The 18658-nt window shown below is 37.7% G+C and overlaps 1 protein-coding gene across 5 annotated transcripts in view; it reads left to right on the top strand.

The window, feature by feature from the left end:
• Positions 1 to 18658, top strand: part of ERCC5 (ERCC excision repair 5, endonuclease) — a 34070-nt gene that overhangs the window by 15330 nt on the left and 82 nt on the right. For 2 of the 5 annotated variants that reach the window (XM_087814236.1, XM_087814239.1), the window contains 7 exons: positions 691 to 938; positions 1290 to 1409; positions 1579 to 1792; positions 3491 to 3635; positions 7478 to 7680; positions 8714 to 8796; positions 10419 to 11090. In XM_087814236.1, coding sequence (XP_087670362.1) covers positions 691 to 938; positions 1290 to 1409; positions 1579 to 1792; positions 3491 to 3635; positions 7478 to 7680; positions 8714 to 8796; positions 10419 to 11003 — 1598 coding nt within the window. In that variant the 3' untranslated portion in view covers positions 11004 to 11090. Of the gene's footprint in view, positions 1 to 690; positions 939 to 1289; positions 1410 to 1578; positions 1793 to 3490; positions 3636 to 7477; positions 7681 to 8713; positions 8797 to 10418; positions 11091 to 17507; positions 18606 to 18658 lie in introns of those variants that run through there. The other 3 variants (XR_015714029.1, XM_087814237.1, XM_087814238.1) reach the window with 3 other exon arrangements.

Below are 18658 nucleotides of genomic sequence, written 5' to 3'. Positions count from 1 at the left end.
ACAAGAGAGGAGGGAAAGAAAGTGGAAGAGAAAGAGCTCTTGAGTACTTATCCAGGATTTTTTCCCACTAAGTCACAGCTTTATTCTTTGTATGTTCATAGTGAAATTGCATAAGAACTTATTTAGCAACATCCATGATTGTTTATGTACCCCAGTAATTCTCCTTTTTGAATTTTACCACAGTAATAGTTAAAGAAGATATTTTATAAAGTTGATATGTAAATCTTTGAAAACTTGGTTCCTAATTTCAAAGACAGTGTCAGTTTATTTAATTGAAAATACTTATTTTGAAGTTATAGGCATCTATTATTAAATTTATTTAAAAGTGATATGCTACCCAGCCAGGCGTGGCTCAGCGGTTGAGCGTCGACCTGGGATCCAGGCGATCAGGGTTCGATTCCCAGTCAGGGCACATGCCCAGGTTGCGGGCTCGATCAGTGACACTCTCATCATTGATGTTTCTATCTCTCTCTCCCCCTCTCCTTTCCTCTCTCTGAAATCAATAAAGATTTAAAAATAAAATAAAATAAAATAAAATAAAAGTGATATGCTATTGTTGCATGTTTTCTATTACATTTAGGTCTTTTTAGGGTAAACAGTTTTTTAGAATACTTTGGAAAGCCATTGATGATTTCAGGATAATTTTAATGTTTCAGTTGTAGATAAAATGACCTCATTATTTTGGTACAGGAAGTTTCATTGAAGTACAGAGTGTAATTAGTGATGACGAACCTCAAATTGAGTTAGCGGAAGCTTCCAAACCTCCCTCTGGACGAGGTGAAGAGGAACTGACAGGAACTACGAAAGAAGAAGCAACTGGTGACTCTGAGGGCCCCCTAGGAGACAGCTCTGAAAGTGAGCCCTTGGGTATTGAGCAACATGAAGAAACTGAAAAGGATGCAGATGATTCGCTCAATGAATGGCAAGATATTAATTTGGTAATAATATTACATTAGGCTTTAACTTACTGCTGAGAAAGTCATGTTAAGTAGCTTTTGAGTTTTAAGGAGTTACTGGATGAATATTAGCTTTGGGCATGCATTTTTTTGTTCTTGCTGATGGTTCTTTAAGATTTTATGTAGATTATTGTCTGGGAAAGTCTGCACTTTCAATGTGATTTAAGGAGGGAACTCTAAAGATATTACAGACTTGCTCAGAAATCCAAGTGGAAAACTTCATAAGGGGAAAAACTTATTGGTAATTTCAGTCAGGTTAAATGTAGGCTTTTGTAACAAATGAATTTAATTGGATTATTAGTATAATTATCTACAGGTGAAATTATTTTGTAGGAGGAGCTGGAAGCTCTGGAGAGCAATCTTTTAACACAACAGAATTCATTGAAAGCTCAAAAACAGCAGCAAGAACGGATTGCTGCTACTGTCACAGGACAGATGTTTTTAGAAAGCCAGGTAGGTATACCAACTTGGACCTCTTTTAATAATACCTACTGATATTTTTACTCAATTAGATTCCCTGAGGGAATGCATTAAATAAACTGTTTAAGCACTCCTCCCATTTCTGGGTCAAGGCCAGCTACTGCATTTCAGTAGTGGTCATTGTTTACCTATAACGCTTTAGGAACTTCTTCGCCTGTTTGGAATTCCCTACATTGAGGCTCCCATGGAAGCAGAGGCTCAGTGCGCCATTCTGGATCTGACGGATCAAACTTCGGGAACAATCACTGATGATAGTGATATTTGGCTGTTTGGAGCACGGCATGTCTACAAAAACTTTTTTAATAAGAACAAGCTTGTAGAATATTACCAATATGTGGACTTTCACAATCAGTTAGGTAAGACTTCAAAATATGATTACTTTTCTGAAATTTACCTTCAGAATTTGTATTAGTAATTTTTTCATTCTAAGGAACTAATTTGATGCATTAATGGAACTGGTAGGTTTGTACAAATTTTCACATAAGTAATCTTTTGCTTGTTAGAGGAATAGGATTTTTAAATTAGAATTAAGAAATTAAAATCCCAGTATGTTTCTGTGTTTTCTGCAATTTAATCATCTGACCTGCTTAGACTTTGGTTCCCTGAGATCTTGGGAGTGAACCAAAGGTACTAGAGAGGGGAGGCAGGTGGGAGTCTCTCCTGCTGGAATCATGAACCTCATGGGCCTATACTGGTGTTACTGGCAGTCTTTCATTCTCCCATGTACCCAACAAGTATATATTGAGTGATTCCTGTGTGCCAGTTCTTGTGTTTGGCAAAGAGGAAACAGCAGAGAATAGGAGAAACAGATGATAAAAAAAAAATCATAATTGCTCAGTTAGTGGTACGTGCCATATAGAAAAATAAAGCAATGAAAGAGAGGAGAGAAGTGCACAGGAAGTGCATGTACTATTTTATGTAGAATTGTGGTTGTGAAAGGTTTTACTAATAGGTAACTTTTGGGCTGGGGTGTAAAGGAAAGCCAAGGCTAGTGTTATAGACATCTTGGGGATGAGTATGTCAGACAAGGAGACTAGCATGTGCAAAGTCCCTCGGGTAGAAGCTTGGTTGATGTGTTCTAGTGAAGCAAGAGGTTGTTATGTATTGAATTATGTCCCCTCAGAATTCTTATGTTGTAGTCTTAACCCCCAGTACCTCAGAATATGTCTGTATTTGGAGATACAGTGTTTAAAGAGGTAATTATTAGATGAGATCATTAGTGTGCACCCTACTACAGTCTGACTGGTGTCCTTATAAGAAGAGGAGATTGGGATATAGAGGAAAGAGGGAAGACAGCCATCTGCAAGTCAGAAGAAACTATCCTTGCCAACACCTTGATTTAAGACTTCTAACCTCCAAAACTGTGAGGTTAGAAATAAATTCCTATAGTTTAAACCACTCAGTCTGGGTACTTTGTAGAGAAAGCCTGAGCAAAAAAAAAGAAAGAGAAGCCAGTGTGAGTGAAAGAGGAGGAGAATGGCAAGAGTTAATATCGGAGAGAAAGGAGGAGACCAAAACCAAATAGTGTCTGCGGTGTATAGAAAGGATTTGTGAGTGGATTGGATGTGTAATTTGAGAACAGGAGGACAGTCAGGGGTGACTCCCCATCCTGAGCTGGTAGAATTGACTTGCCATTCCTGAGATGAGGGAAGGAGCAGTTGGAGCAGGAGAGATAGGAAGATCCAGGTTTGGATCTGTCACATCTGAGTTGCCCATTACATATCCAAATGGAGATGCTAAGGTGATAGTTGAATATGTGTGGCTGTGGTTCAGAGGATGAATCCAGGCTAGACAGCTACATTTGTGGGTCAGAGTAGAGATGGTATTTAACACATGGTATTAAAAACTGTGAGGATGGAGGTAACTTTAAAATTCTTAATAGAATGTCATTAAAAAAAGAATCTATTTTCAAATAGTAAATAAGAGATATCTTTGGCTGTTGGATAAGAATATATGTACATATATGTTGTTTATGTAATTGTCTATAAATGTTATGTAATATTTATAAAATAAAATTTAAAATAAAAAATAAGTAATAATTTTCATTCTTATAGGATTGGACCGGAACAAATTAATAAATTTGGCCTATTTGCTTGGAAGTGATTACACAGAAGGAATACCAACTGTAGGTTGTGTTACAGCTATGGAAATTCTCAATGAATTCCCTGGACATGGCTTGGAACCTCTCCTAAAATTCTCGTAAGTTCTTTTTTAATTTCTTTATTCCAGATATTCATATAAATACCCAGATTAACAAACAGAACTATTATTTACACCATGAACTGTTACAAATTATAGTTCATTAAGAAAACAGGAGGAGGTATTGGTTGGGGTTGCTAAAGTGTGTTTTCCTTTTTGTAGAATTCTAATGAAATTAGTGACATTTTTTTCTTAGTGTTGCCAGGCTTATCCTAATTCAAGGGTACAAAGCCAGTCCTATGGGATTTCCTAGGTGTGTAGAAGTTGCTTCTTCATTTGTTCAAATATTTATTGAATAGCTGCTTTGTGTCAGACACTGTTCAAAGCTGGGATAAGAAAGATGACTAAATTATAAGCCGTACCCTCAAGCAGCTGCCATGCTCTTGGGGGTGACAGAGAAGCAAACACATACTTTATTGCTGTTTATTGAGTGTTTTGAAAGAAGTCGCCAGAGAGGGACATGGAAATACAATGCCAGGAACTCTATATTAGGCACTGCTGTCCAATTTCTTACTGTATCAACAGATTTTAGTATCCACAGAGGATCCTGGAACCAGTCCCCCTTGTTTACTGAGGGACAACTATAGTTAAGTTTTTGGGGAGTCAAAAGTTATATGTGGATTTTTTATTGTGTGGGGGTCAGTGCCTCTAAACCCTGCATTGTTCAAGGGTCAACTGTATACTCACATACCTACACATGTATAATCATGTAAGTGTGTGTTATTATTTTCTTTTATAAGAGTGGGATGATGCTATATACTTTTTATGTTACCTGTAACTCATTTGGTAAAAGAACAAGGCGTATCATTAATGTATAGATTTCTATCAGTTTTTAATAATGACCCCATAATAGTCTTTTGAGGTAAAATGATTTATTTAATCAAATGCCTATTGTGATTTCTATTTTTTTAAAGTATAAACAAACATTGATTTGAATGTTCTTATCTTTGGGTTCTTATCTGATTATCGTTTTAGGATAAGTGAAAATATGTGTAACTTTTCAACTTGGTGCCCTAATTATTAGCGAGAGTGAATTTTTTGTTGTTGTTAATTCTCACCAGAGGATATTTTTTCCATTGATTTTTAGAGAGTGGAAGGGAGGGAGGGAGACAGAAAGAGAGAGGGAGAGAAAGAAACATTGATGTGAGAGAGACACATTGATTGGTTACCTCCGCACACACCCTAACCTGGGCAGGGGATCAAACCTGCAACCCAGGTATGTGCCCTTGACCGGAAATTGAATCCGTGACCCTTGGTGTGCAGGCTGATGCTCTAACCACTTAGCCCCATTGACTAGGGTGAGATTGATTTTTTTTTTTTATGTTTATTGACAATTTGCATTTCTGATTTAGTGCCTAGCCTATTTGTACCATTTTTCTTTTCTTTCAAGAGTTTTTGCTTTGTTTGTTGCCAGTTGAATGGTCTGCATTTTTAGAGTCAGCGTTAGCAGTTTCTGCCTTTGGTCTCCTAGCTCATCAATGAGAGATAGGGGCAGCCTATTCAGTGCATGGGTCACGAGGGTTAGGACCGATGCAGAGGGAAAGAGCAAAAGAAGCAGTAGAAAAATAGTAGAATTGAGAATGTTGCCTTGCTTTCTTCTCTGCTCTCCCCTTCTCCTAACCAGACTCTGGCCAGTGACTCCTCCATTAAAGTAGAACTGCTCGCCTGGCCAGGCGTGGCTCAGCGGTTGAGCGTTGACCTAGGATCCAGGAGATCGCCGTTTGATTTCTGGTCAGGGCACATGCCCGGGTTGCGGGCTTGATCCCTAGTTGGGGGCATGCAGGAGGCAGCCAATCAGTGACGACTCTCTCATCATTGATGCTTCAACTCTCTCTCCCTCTCCCTCTCCCCTCCTCTCTCTGAAATCAATGAAGATATATTTTTAAAAAAAAAAATAAATAAAAAACTAGAGCTCTGGGCCTGTGGGCTGAATTCAGACCAGGTGTGCTTGGTTTGGCCTACATAGCATGCTCTTCTTTAATTTTGAATTGGCTACCAACATTTAAGTTTGGGGAGATTTCGCAGAAAATTGTGGATTTGGGGGAGGAAAATAATATCTGAAAATGCCGACCTCAAATCCCAAATAAGCGCCAAAACAGCTCGGGTAGAGAATAGCAATTCTACCCTAACTTGGACAGGGCACAAGTTTTTCAATTTTATCACTTGTGCTACCACTCCCTATTGTGTTCCACATACCTCTGCCAATTGGCAGATGCCATATTTCATCTTTGTGTTAAGTGCCTCTTGCTTTAAAGAGGGGTGATCCTTTTGATTTGATAAGCTCACAACTTGTTCTGCTGATTCTTCAATTATGATGACTGTTTCAAAGACAAAATCCAAACAGAACAGGGGAGAAATACAGGTATCTTCTTTCTCAGTGCACTCTTGTAAACAATATTGTAAAACTGATGAAGAAAAGTCATTTTTCCCTTTTTGCATTTTGATCCCACATTGATGTCTGTAGTTAGCCTTTTTAGTGCTAGATGGCACTCCTGCATCAGTCAAGTGAAACTGGCTGAGCTAACAAATCCGAGCTGATTGCTAAGACTAGTAAGTATGTGAAGCAGGGGAACATGAGATGTAGGGTGTGGGGTTTTTGTGTTTTTGTTTTGGTTCTAGTGGATGCATAGATCAGTGAGGGTTATATTTAATGTTTTAATTTTTATGCCATTCATTTTTTAAAATTGTATAAATTCTTCTGGTTATCTGTTGCCACATTATAAAACACCTTCAGACAGCAACTGTCATTGATTTTGGTCATGAATCCGCAGTCTGGTCAGCCATGTCTGGATGTGTCATCTCTGTTCCATGTATGTTAGGGGACAGCTAACCTGAACTAGGGGATTCATTTGAGATGGCTCACACGTGGCTGGCAGTGGTGCTGTCACCTAGGAGCTCAGGCATAATTAGGCTGTTGGCCTTGGATCCTCTCTATCTGTACCTTTTTACAAGCTGGGCCTTCCTTACAGCATATTGGCTGCTTCCAAGGCAAATTATCCAAGAGACAGGATGTGGAAACTGTAATCTCTGAGAGCCTGGAACAGTGTCACTTCCTTAGTCACAGAGCCCACCAGGCTCAAGGGGAGGGTCTAAGAATGTGTGGCTATCTTTAATTTGCCATAATAATTGATATTCATATGGAAAAATTGAAAAATGAATAAAATATAAAGAAGAAAATGGACAGCTGTATTCCTGCTTAGAGCGTTGCCTAGCACACAGTGAAATAATGTTTCTTAAATATCTGTTTACTTTTTCTCCCTTTCTCCATTTTATACATTTTTTCCAAAATTGGGATTATAGTATATGTAGAATTATGTTCTGCATTTTTAAAATTTAACATGTTCTTGGCATTTTTATATTTTATTAAATTCTTGGGTTCATTATTTTAGTTAATTCAAGGTAAATAATACAGGTAGGTATATTACTTCCATTTTACCTCTGAGAAAGAGACCCAAAGAGTTGTGATTTTTTTTTTTTTTTTAATGAGGATGGGCTCTGGAGGGAGATTATCAGGATCTGACTGTACCAGCCCCAGCTGTGAAATCTTGAAGTGACTTCTGTTTGAGTTCACTTTTCTTGTCTGCGAGGTGAGGGCAATGATAGGTCTGTCTGTGCTCATGTGATAATTGGGCTTGTAGAACAGTTCATACAGTGCCTAACAGAGTGATCTTTTATCAGTGTTTACCATCATTATATATTGTGGTTAATAGCATTAAAAATAATAACATTTGTATTCTGTAGGTCATAGGATTTGTTTTGACATTCAAAATTGAGTTTTTGTCTGTAGTGCATCTACTATAATGTCTTACTGCTTTATAAAGATTTCTTCCTTTGCCTTATAGAGAGTGGTGGCATGAAGCTCAACAAAATAAGAAGATAAGACCTAATCCTTATGACACCAAGGTGAAAAAAAAGTTACGGAAATTGCAACTCACACCTGGCTTTCCTAACCCAGCCGTTGCAGATGCTTACCTCAAACCTGTGGTGGATGACTCCAGGGGATCGTTTCTGTGGGGGAAACCCGATCTTGACAAAATTAGAGAATATCCTTTTACTTAAAGCATAAAGAAACATTGAGCCAAATTCGTGTTTCGTTTAAAAGTTATGAAATATGAACTTGGATTTTCCAAATATTCCATTTGTCTAAGTCACCCCTTTTAGTTCCTTTCTCTTTTTTTAATGATAAAATGCACATAACATATTATTACCCATTTTATGTGTACAATTCAGTGATATTAAAACATTCACATTGTTGTACAACCATCAGTACCATCCATCCCCATAACTCTTTTCATCTTGTAGAACTGAAACTCTATATCCATTAAACCATAATTCCCCATACTCCCTGTCCCTAATCCCTGACCATTACCATTTTACATTCTCTCTCTATGATTTTGACTATTTTAAGTACCTCATATAAGAGTAATCATACAGGATTTGTCTTTTGTGACTGGCTTATTTCCCTGAGCACAATGTCCTCAAGGTTCATCCATGTCGTAGCATGTATCAGAATTTCCTTTCTTTTGCAGGCTGAATAATACTCTTTTGGACTCTTGGGTAGCATCCACATTTTAGCTATTGTGAATAATATCCTTAGTTTTAAAGAGGATCTTTTTTGAAATAAGTGATAGAATTCATAGATATAACAACATGAAAGAATGGAAAGATAATTTTTTTTATTACTGATGTTCCTTCGTATTCAAAAAGTCATTTGATTAGATGTTTTAAAGTTTGGAGTAGAGTTAATCTAACTACAGTTTTTTTCTTTCAAAGAAATATGTATGATATCTGCAAATTGTTTTTATTCCGTGTTGACCTTTTTTCATAGTCATGAGTGTCTGATGTCCAAATGAGAGTTGGATAATTTTTCTCTTAGAGGATATTGAAAAGAACATAGTGCCAGATGATTATGTTCAAGTAATTTGTTTTGTTACTCCTTTTCCCACTTCTAATCTTTATAAATATGAGAATCTTTGGAGATATGGGAAATGGAATCAAGGATGGATTTTTGGGCCTTTTTATTTATTACTTGTTTAAATATCTTTAGAAATGTGTATGTGTCTTAACTGCCTGCATATTTTGTCAGCGGTATTTTGGCTGGAACAGGACAAAGACAGATGAGTCTCTGTTTCCGGTATTAAAGCAACTGAACGCCCAGCAGGTAATCGTGATGGCTCTTTTCCCAAGTTCAGGATAAAGAGTTACTCTTTTATATTAGGGCTGTAACATACATTTTTTAAATGATTAAATGAAACAGGAGAAAACAAAAAAAGAAAAATTGGACTTTGTCTTCATTTTCTAATGTCACCTTTAGGGCCTGTATGCTCTTCATTCATTCTTTCTTTGAAAAAAAACAAAACAGTCTTATAATGGATTGTACACTGAGGTGTTTATAATTATTTTATCCTTTTAGAGCTATTTTTACTTTTAACAAGTCTAGGAAGTGTCCAGTCCAAAGTAATTCTGATCATTAATGGCTTAACCCTCTTTAATTCTACGGAGGAATCATCAAAAGTAGAAGTTCAGTCATTATAGTATATTGACAGGAGAGATGTGTGAGGACAGAAGAGGACTTTGTGTGGTCCTCAGTTCCCCTGTGTAGGTAACTGTGCCTTGTTTTATACATGAGGATGTTCCTACCCATACAGAAACCTTCTCCCTCCCCAGAAAAAACACACAAAACATACATCTAAGTAAACCATCGATGTAGAAATGAGGCCATATCCTGTAAGAAATACGTTTAAGTGAAATCCTTTTCCATTAGGTCAGTTAATTTTGAAAAAGCATAAAACTGATACATTTCCAGAAAGCAATTCCCATTTTTTGATTACTTTCTGTACTGGGAATATTGTACACCAGCAGACAAAGGAGCCTAGTTGGATTAGTGGCTGATTACTATTCCCTAGTTTAAGATAAATTTTGTTGTAATATGTTTTCCTCCTTTCATTGTAGAAGTTAATATAAGTTTATATCCCCAAAATTAGAAAGTAAAAATATATGAATTAAAATTACTTATATACTTCTAATATAGATGTTAACATTTAGTGTTTTTTAAAATTTTCCTCATCTTCCTACATATATTTATCATACATAAATGCAATTTAATATATCTAACCCCCACCTATTTATGTAAGATTTTTTTTCTGTGTATTGCATAATTTTCATAATTTCAAATCACCAGATTACATTTTATCAGGGATTTAACTTCACTGATTCTGTTCACTTAGTGGACCTTTAATTTTCAGGTTTTCATAAATAATGTTGTTATGCACATTAGGCATAAAACTTTCCCAAATGTAACTTTTTAAAGAGTGTCTTCCTAAAAGTGAACTTGATGAACAAAAGGCATGAATATGCTTATGACTCTTAATATATAATACTGTGAATTTGCCTCCTAAAAGTTTTGTATGGTGATAATATTTTTAAAAGAAGGAGATAGTGGAATTTAGGAACAGATACCATGAAATTTTGTTCCTCCAAAAGAAGATGATATATTTGGCTATTGTAAAATATTTAACTTTCTTTGAGTGCCTAGGAAGGGATTTCTTATTTGACATGTGGACAGGAGTTAGTTGACAGAGGTGATGCAAGTACTACATTAAATATGATCTGGAAAGTAAAATTTACTGTTAGTGATTCACTTGGGAGAGAACTGGCGTTTGAGAGACAATGAATTAGTGTTCTCTGAAGGGTCATTTAATGCTAGTGATCAAAGTGGGACTCTCAGATTTGCCTTAGAAACTTTACTTATCTGATTTATTATTATTTTATTTTATTTTTTAGACCCAGCTCCGAATTGATTCTTTCTTTAGATTAGCTCAACAGGAGAAACAAGATGCTAAGGGTATTAAGAGCCAGAGACTTAGCAGAGCTGTGACATGTATGCTGAGAAAAGAAAGAGAAGAAGCCAGTGAAATAGAAGCAGTTTCTGTTGCCATGGAGAAAGAATTTGAGTTCCCTGATAAGGCAAAAGGTAAGACCCAGAAGAGAAGCATAGCAAATAAATGGAAAGAGTCGTCAAGCCTGAAAAGAACGAGGCTTTCCGATTCTAAACCAGAGAGTAAATGTGGTGGGTTTTTGGAGGAAGCCTACCTCTCACAATCATCTGGTGCATCCTCAAGTGAGGATGCAGAGTGTTCATCTTTAATGAGCATGCAGCAGGGAAAAGCAGCTGGAGAGACAAAAATCAGGTCTTCAGATTTGCAGAACACAGTGAAACCTGATCCTGTAAGGGACGAAGGTGACACTACAAGCAGCTCTAGTGACGATGATAGAGGGAAAACAAAACCAGTCCTGGTGACTGCCAGATCTGTGTTTGGGAGCAAGAGGAAACTGAGAAGCACAAGAAGAAGGAAGAGAAAAACCTAGTTTAACATGTGTTCTCTGTAATTGGGCACAACTTACACTGTGTAAGAAATTTGTTGTGAGGAAATAATAAAATTAAATATATCTGCACAGTCTTTGTATTTAGTGTGTGGTTTTAAAAAATCTGAATGCTTACCTTGGCGTGTATTTCTTTTTCAATATGTTACATTTTTCTAGTGTTTTTTTACCTCATTGAATATTTCCGTGTATTCACAGGCTTTGTTCATGTTTCTGTTGTCACACAATGTCTGCTGCTTTCTGATGACATTAGAAAAAAGGAAAAAGGATTTATATTGATTAGCACTCACTCTCAATACACATCCCTCTGACTTTCCAACCTAGATGAGGGAAAAATATCCTTATTTCTCATTTCACAACAGGGCAGTTATACCAGCTACATAAAGTCTTGTCATTCACTGCTTCCCACTTCCCTCAGGGTCCACTTAAAAGGATAGCGGGAGGGCACCTCACTGCTGCAGCATACTTGACGAGTGTGTCTGCTGTGATCAGGAAATGTAAATGGGGTGCATGATTCTACCTGTGAGCATTAATTCTATGGGAACCTCTGTACCGTCATGTTCTGCTTGTAAAGTACTTTGGTTGTCCCAAGCTGACTTCTGTGTAATGTGTCTGGAGGAGTGGGGGGCTTGGGGACAGGGCTCAGCACTGTAGTTGAATCAGTGTAGGTGGGTTAACTTTATGAGTGGCTTCCAGAGGTTTATTATTAACAGAGCGGCCCAGTCAAGGTTAGTTTGTGATTCCTCCTGCTGAGACCTCTCACAATAAAAACTCCCAAAGTTCTGGATGCTTAGCATTAAGAACAATTTGAGGATAGTGTTACCAATTACTCTGAGCTTGGGTTCTTTGGCCATTGGCTTCTCTCTTCACAAGTCTGTGTCATTTCCGGCATTATGGCATTTCCATCTTTCCTGATTTCCTTCCCTCAGTCTTCAAATAGCTGAAAATCTTCACCAATGAAAACCAAATACAAATGAATCCCTTCCCTTTCAACAATCTTTGAGTGACTCCTGGTTGCATTCTATAGGCTCTCATTTGTATTTACTTTTGAGCCCCACTCCCCAAATATTCGGACTATAGCTGCTGTTTTTCTTTGCTCGTTATTTTCTCCTTTCTAATTTGAAATATGTCTTCTGCTTCTGTCAGTCTTCTCTAGGAGCCTTCTTCTAAAGTCAACAGTAACTTCCATGTAAGTAAACTCTCAAGTCTTTTCTTAATGTTTCTTTTCTCTAGAGGTATTTGAAGTAGAACACTTTTGGGGGTGAGGGGGAAATTAACTTTTTTATATTCTCATTTCTCAGAGCTACTTATAAATGGGGAGTTTTCCACATATGTTTGTAGGTAGGATAATAGTTTTTGGGTTTTTTAAAAATATGTCTGTTGATTTCAGAGAGGGAAAGGGAGAAGGAGGGAGAGAGAGAGAGAGATAGAAACATCAGTGCTGAGAGAGTCATTGATGGGCTGCCTCCTGCATACCCCCTACGGGGGATCTAGCTTTCAACGAGGGCATGCGCCCTGACCGGGAATCAAACTACTATCTCCTGGGTCATAGGTCGATGCTCAACTGCTGAGCAATGCTGGCCGGGCAGTAGAAGAATAGTTTTGCTAAAAAAAATAATTTTGTTTTCTTTGATCGATAATTTACATTTGTTTTGCACTGTAATAGCTGACATGAAGGATATACCGTGGCCTGAATAAGCAGAAACGTTATTTATCTCTGACTCAGTTGTCTGGCTCATCTGAGCTGGTAATGCAGTGTGGACTACGAGTCACTCAGGTCTCAGGTTCAGCCACTACCTAGACTACTGTCTTACTTGAGTGGTCTATACTGGGTCACTGTTAGATCTGCATGTCTACCTCCTGGAAGAGGAAAGAACCAGAGTCTAGGGCAAGCAGAATGTCTTATATTGAAGGTGGTAGAAAAATCGCTTTTACTCCCATTCACGAACTGATCATAATCAGAATATACTAGAAATACTAAAAAATGTCATTTCTACCTGGGCCATGTACCCGGGAAGGGGGCGGGGGAGCGATATGCAGGACTGTTAGTAGCTTATGCCATATGTACAGTAATTATAGAACAGTTTAATATTCTGTCTTTTTTTCTCTTAACCCTGTGACCAAGGCATATCCATTTACAAGGGAAGAACCCATTTTATAGATGTTAACCAGCTTTACCAAATTCACCATCTAGTATGAAAATGTTGTAGTCTGAACCCAAATCTTCTAACTTGAAATTCAAGGTGTTGTTTTACCTATAAAATAAATTGCCTGTTTAAAACAAACAGCAGTGTCGTTATTCAAATCAAGTTGGTATGCCTATAACTTACTTAGGATGATGCCCGTCGTATACAGTTTTTACAAAATTATCTTTTAGTTCATTAGTATTGTTACTAGTTTTCTCTACATTTGCTGTTAAAGAGCTCATCTATTGCGCACTTTATTTCATTTATTGTATTTTTCATTTCTATTTGACTCATAGATTCCAGTTTTCTGATGTAATTCTTTTTTCTTAATTGTTGAAAGTATTATAAATGTCCCCCTTTTTTATCCCCATTGATCCCCTCTACCTGGCATCCACCCCCACCCCACCCCCAGGTCTTCTCCACACTATTGTCTGTGTCCATAGGTCATGTATATATGCATTGAAGTTCTTCGACTAATCTCCCCCCACTCCCCACCCCCACCTTCCCTCTGAAATTTGTCCGACTGCTCTATGGTTCTATCTCTCTGTATCTCTGTATCTGTCTTCTTCATCAATTTATTTTGTTCATTAGATTCCATATATGAGTGAGATCATGTTCTGATGTAATTCTTGTCATCAAGTTTTGAACATTTTTTTTTAAATATATCTTTATTGATTTCAGAGAGAGGAAAGGAGAGGGAGAGAAAGAGATAGAAACATCAATGATGAGAGAGTCATTTATTGAGCCCACAACCCAGGCATGTGCCCTGACCAGGAATCCAACCCCGATCGCCTGGATCCTAGGTCGACGCTCAACCACTGAGCCACGCCCGGCCGGGCAATTTTTGAACATTTTAATCACCGTTACTTTGAAGTCTGTATCAAACAACTCCAATATCTGGGTTACCTCTGGGTTTCTACTGTCTCTTTCTTGGTATGGCTTGTAAATTTGGACTGAATGCTGGACATTGTATATTAAAACTTATAGATGATCTGGATCTTCCTCTAGAGAGGATTCCAGAAGGTATTCTGGCAGGCAGCAGAGGGTAAGAGCACCTCACTCTGATCTGAACTGAGTGAATTCAAGACTGGTTTGCAGTCCTTGTAAGGCTCCATCTTCTACTTCCCCACCCCCATTTCTTAAAAAGTCGTTTTTCAGGGGTACCAACTGACAGCTAGGTGTTTCTTTTGAGCTTTGCTTTGCTTTTACCCACTTTATGCTTAGGAAATTTGCCCCTTGCCCTAAACATCTTACTGAGCAAATATCTTGAATATCATGAGTGACATGTCAGGCTTAGTTCTCTATCCCTTTCTGGGATCATGGACCCCCAATTCCTGGCTGCCTTGCCAGCTCCAAACACTTCTTTTGTCTTCCCAGTTCTGTGTGATTGCCTTAAGTCTGCTGGCATCCTTCCATGTTGTCCTGTCTTTGGCGTCTCAGCCTCTTTACACCTATAATCAGCAAAAGTATGAAATTGTCTGTCTTAGTAGCTCTCTTATACCTTCTGCTGTGTGTGTGTGTGTGTGTGTGTGTGAGAGAGAGAGAGAGAGAGAGAGAGAGAGAGAGAATTTAAAATCTTTTCTAATTCTCAATATAAGCAGAGCTATAAGATCCATAAAGCTGGAGGCAGAAGTCTCTATGTAAAGTATACAAAGAATTCATACAACTCAACAAGAGGAAGACAAACAATCCAATTAAAAATGGGCAAAGGACCTGAATAGACACTTCTCCAAAGAGGACATATAGGTGGCCCAGACATGAAAAAAGGCTCAATGCCGCTAATCATCAGAGAGATGCAAATTAAAACCACAATGAGGTATCACTTCACACCTGTCAGAATGGCTACCATCAACAAATCAACAAATGACAGGTGCTGGCGAGGATGTGGAGAAAAGGGACCCCTGGTACACTGCTGGTGGGAATGCAGACTGGTGCAGCCACTATGGAAAACAGTATGGAAGTTCCTCAGAAAATTAAATATGGAGCTGCCTTTTGACCCAGTGATCCCACTCCTGGGAATATATCTTAACAATCCTGAAACACTAATCAATATATGCACCACTGTGTTCATAGCAGCGTAATTTACAGTAGCTAAGATCTGGAAGCAGCCCAAGTGCCCATCAGTAGATGAGTGGATAAAAAAGCTGTGGGACATTTACACCATGGAATACTATGCAGCTATAAAGAAGAAGGATCTTGTACCCTTTGGGACAGTATGGATGGACCTGGAGAAAATTATGCTAAGCAAAATAAACCAGGCAGAGAAAGACAAACATCACATGTTCTCATATGTGAAATCTAAACACAGTAACCTGATGAACAAAATAGATTCAATGACAAAGCAGCATCGAACAGACTGACAAATCTCAGAGGGATGGTGGGGGTGGGTGGGGAGAGATTAACCAAAGAACTTACATGCATATATGCATAACTCATGGACACAGACAATAATGTGGTGGAGGCCTGGGGTGGGGAGTGGGTGTGGGGTGAAAGGGGTCAATGGAGGAGAAAAGGGACATCTGTAATATTTTGAACAATAAAAAACAAAAAACAAAAAAAAACACGCACAAAACAAATCAAAGGAAACTTAAAAAACACACACCCAGTACAATATAATTAATCATTATCATGGCAGTTTAGATCACTGATTTTCAACTGGTGTGCCACAAGAATTTTTAAAACATGCTATACCTGACTAGTCTGGGGCACTGACCTCTTTTTTCTTAGATTGTCAAGTAAAAAAATGATGACAGCCAACATAATAGCCATCCAGTGTGAATGAATAAAAATTATACTTTTTTGTCAGATGGGTAAAAATATTTTTTGCTGTGCTGCAGAATTTTAGTAATTAGTTTATGTGTGCCATGAGATGAAAAAGGTTGAAAATAACTGGTTTAGATGATTGGTTTAGGGATTCTGCCTCCTAAGAAGTCCAGTAGTGAGGTTTCATAATCCTTTAAATATTTCCTTGAAAAAGGCAGGTAAGTGATTTTTATTCACCAAATGAGTCTTTATTCTTGTTTTAAAAAAGAGCCAGAGCCCAAGGACACGGACAATGGTGGGGAGAGGGACTGAGGAGGGGGATGGGACAGGGTGGAATGGGTCATTGGGGAGAAAAAGGGACATATGTAATATTTTAAACAAAAATAAAATTTAAAAAAAGCCAGAGAGTGTCCTCTGCCTAGAATTAACTAGGTATGAATAAATTTTATTTCTTTAGGATTTTACAGTTTGCAGAATGTTTTTTACCTGCCATATTCATCTCATAAATATATATTTTATTCCTTTTATAACCCTGTTTTATAGATGAGGAAGCCAAGAAGCACATTAAATAAATGTTTAAAACCACAAGTTGATTATTGACAGGAATAACTGAAATTGGACTCCCAGACCACTAGTCCTGTCCAATATAGTAATGTGACTGCAGCTCAAGTTTGTATACATTATGATATGCAAAATATTTTTTAGGAGTTGTAATCACACTCCTAGGTTTATTTAACTTTACAACATTGCTTGATTTTGTTACCTATAATAGCTTACTATGAAGGATAACTTCATTAAGACTAGAACTGCCATATGATGAAATAAGTCAGATGGAAGAGGGGAAAAAAGTATGATTTCACTCATGGAATATCAAACAAAAAGAGGCAAGTGCACTAACAAAATAAATAGAAACAAACTCAGAGACAACAGAATGGTGGTTGCCAGAGAGGAAAGGGGCTTGAGGTGCAGAGCAAAGGGGGTAAAGGAGGTGAAATGTATCGCAACAGGAGGAAGTGACTTCGGGTGGTGAGCATGCAGTGGAGGGCACAGATGTTGAATTACAATGTACACCTGAAAATTATATTATTAACCAATGTTACCCCAAAAATTTAATTTTAAAGAGATTTTCAGTGAACAGGGACATTTATATGTACTCTTAGATGCTACTCTGCATGTACATGTGCAGGTGCGCAGGTGGATAGAACCCTCAGCTTTCCTATTCTGAGCAGGAAGGAATCCTGGTAATTGGATTCCTGTGTCCAGAGCACAGCTGCACACATTCAAAAACATTCTGGTGTGGCTGTTTGATTCTAAAAATGATGCTTACACCCAGACAGGTGACATGAAAAATGAGTGGCCTCCGTCTCTCAGAATGTCACAACTGAAGAGGCTTAAATAACTCTTGGCATCAAAATTTAAAAATGGATCGTTTCACCCAAATAATCTTCAGTCACTTGCAGGAGTGGTTTACATTCACTCACCTATTAACTGTAGCTGTGTTCATGAGACACTCACATGGAATATTCCTACTATTCTTCAGGCCCCTTATTCACGGGTGTTCCAACCTCGTTGCTGTATAACCGGAGACTGAGCTGCAGCTGTCAGGATCCTAATTCCTTCTGCGAGGACTCAAGGACTTGCCAGTGCATACAGTAGCAAACTGCATGCTTTGGTGCTGGCTTTTCAGGCACCATCAGAGGTCTCATCAGCAAAACAAAAGTTGTGGATGATACTCTTTAACCTACCAGAAATTCAGCTAACTCGATTAGGTATGTCCAGACTTAACATTTAGTATATGTTGACCTTCAGACAGATACGTATAATAAAGACTGCTTTCTATAATGGAAGAGAAACTAAACTGGGAACAGAATGTGTGACCACTTTTACTATTGTTTAGCCATGTGACCTCAGGAATGTAATTTAACCTTTGGTTTTTCCTTATTTGTAAACTGTAGGGAAAATAATTTGTCTTCTAACTTACTGTAGAGAAAAATGTGGTGGCTGTGAAACATGTTTTGGGAGCCTTGACAGAAAGGAGTGCTGTTTAAATTCATGGTAGTACAGTGATTATTATATGACTCAAAATTGAGATATAAGACATCAAATTGTTGCTTTCCAAAGTTGAAATAATAGTTTGTTTAAGCTTATTCACATGATATGCTCTATTTGAGAGGCATGAAATACTTTACTTTCTTCAGTTTTACTTTGCTGAGATGGTATGGATTCTTTAAATTAGAAGCTACTCAAAAGACCATTTGGCAGTTGGGCTATTTGACGTTGGGTACGTGCCAATGACACATTGATGAGAACAAGGTGAACTTTGAATTTACTGCCATGTAGGAAGATTTATTTTAGATTAATACTATGGTTTTTACTACATTGAATGGAACCCATTTTCTCCCAGTGCTTTAATTACCTTTTAGGATTGCTATATAACTAGTCAATGTAAAGATGTTTTTCTTGTGATAGCTGAGCTAGTCTCTGGTGAGGAATGTGTTTTCTTTCTCCAGTAGCTTCTAAAATGTCTGACTCTGAAGCCTTTGTTCAAATTTTGTCTTGTATTAGATAGATTGTGTTTCCATGGTATTCCTTAAAGCATGATGTATTAATATATGATTTTAATATCATTTTCCTCTATATTTGAAGTTAAACTTCATTATGTAAACATAAAAGCACTAAACACATTTTGAA

The sequence above is a fragment of the Miniopterus natalensis genome, chromosome 2 (genome assembly GCF_054644295.1).
Source record: "Miniopterus natalensis isolate mMinNat1 chromosome 2, mMinNat1.hap1, whole genome shotgun sequence".
NCBI lineage: Eukaryota > Metazoa > Chordata > Mammalia > Chiroptera > Miniopteridae > Miniopterus > Miniopterus natalensis.
This window is presented reverse-complemented; position numbering and strand designations above follow the sequence as displayed.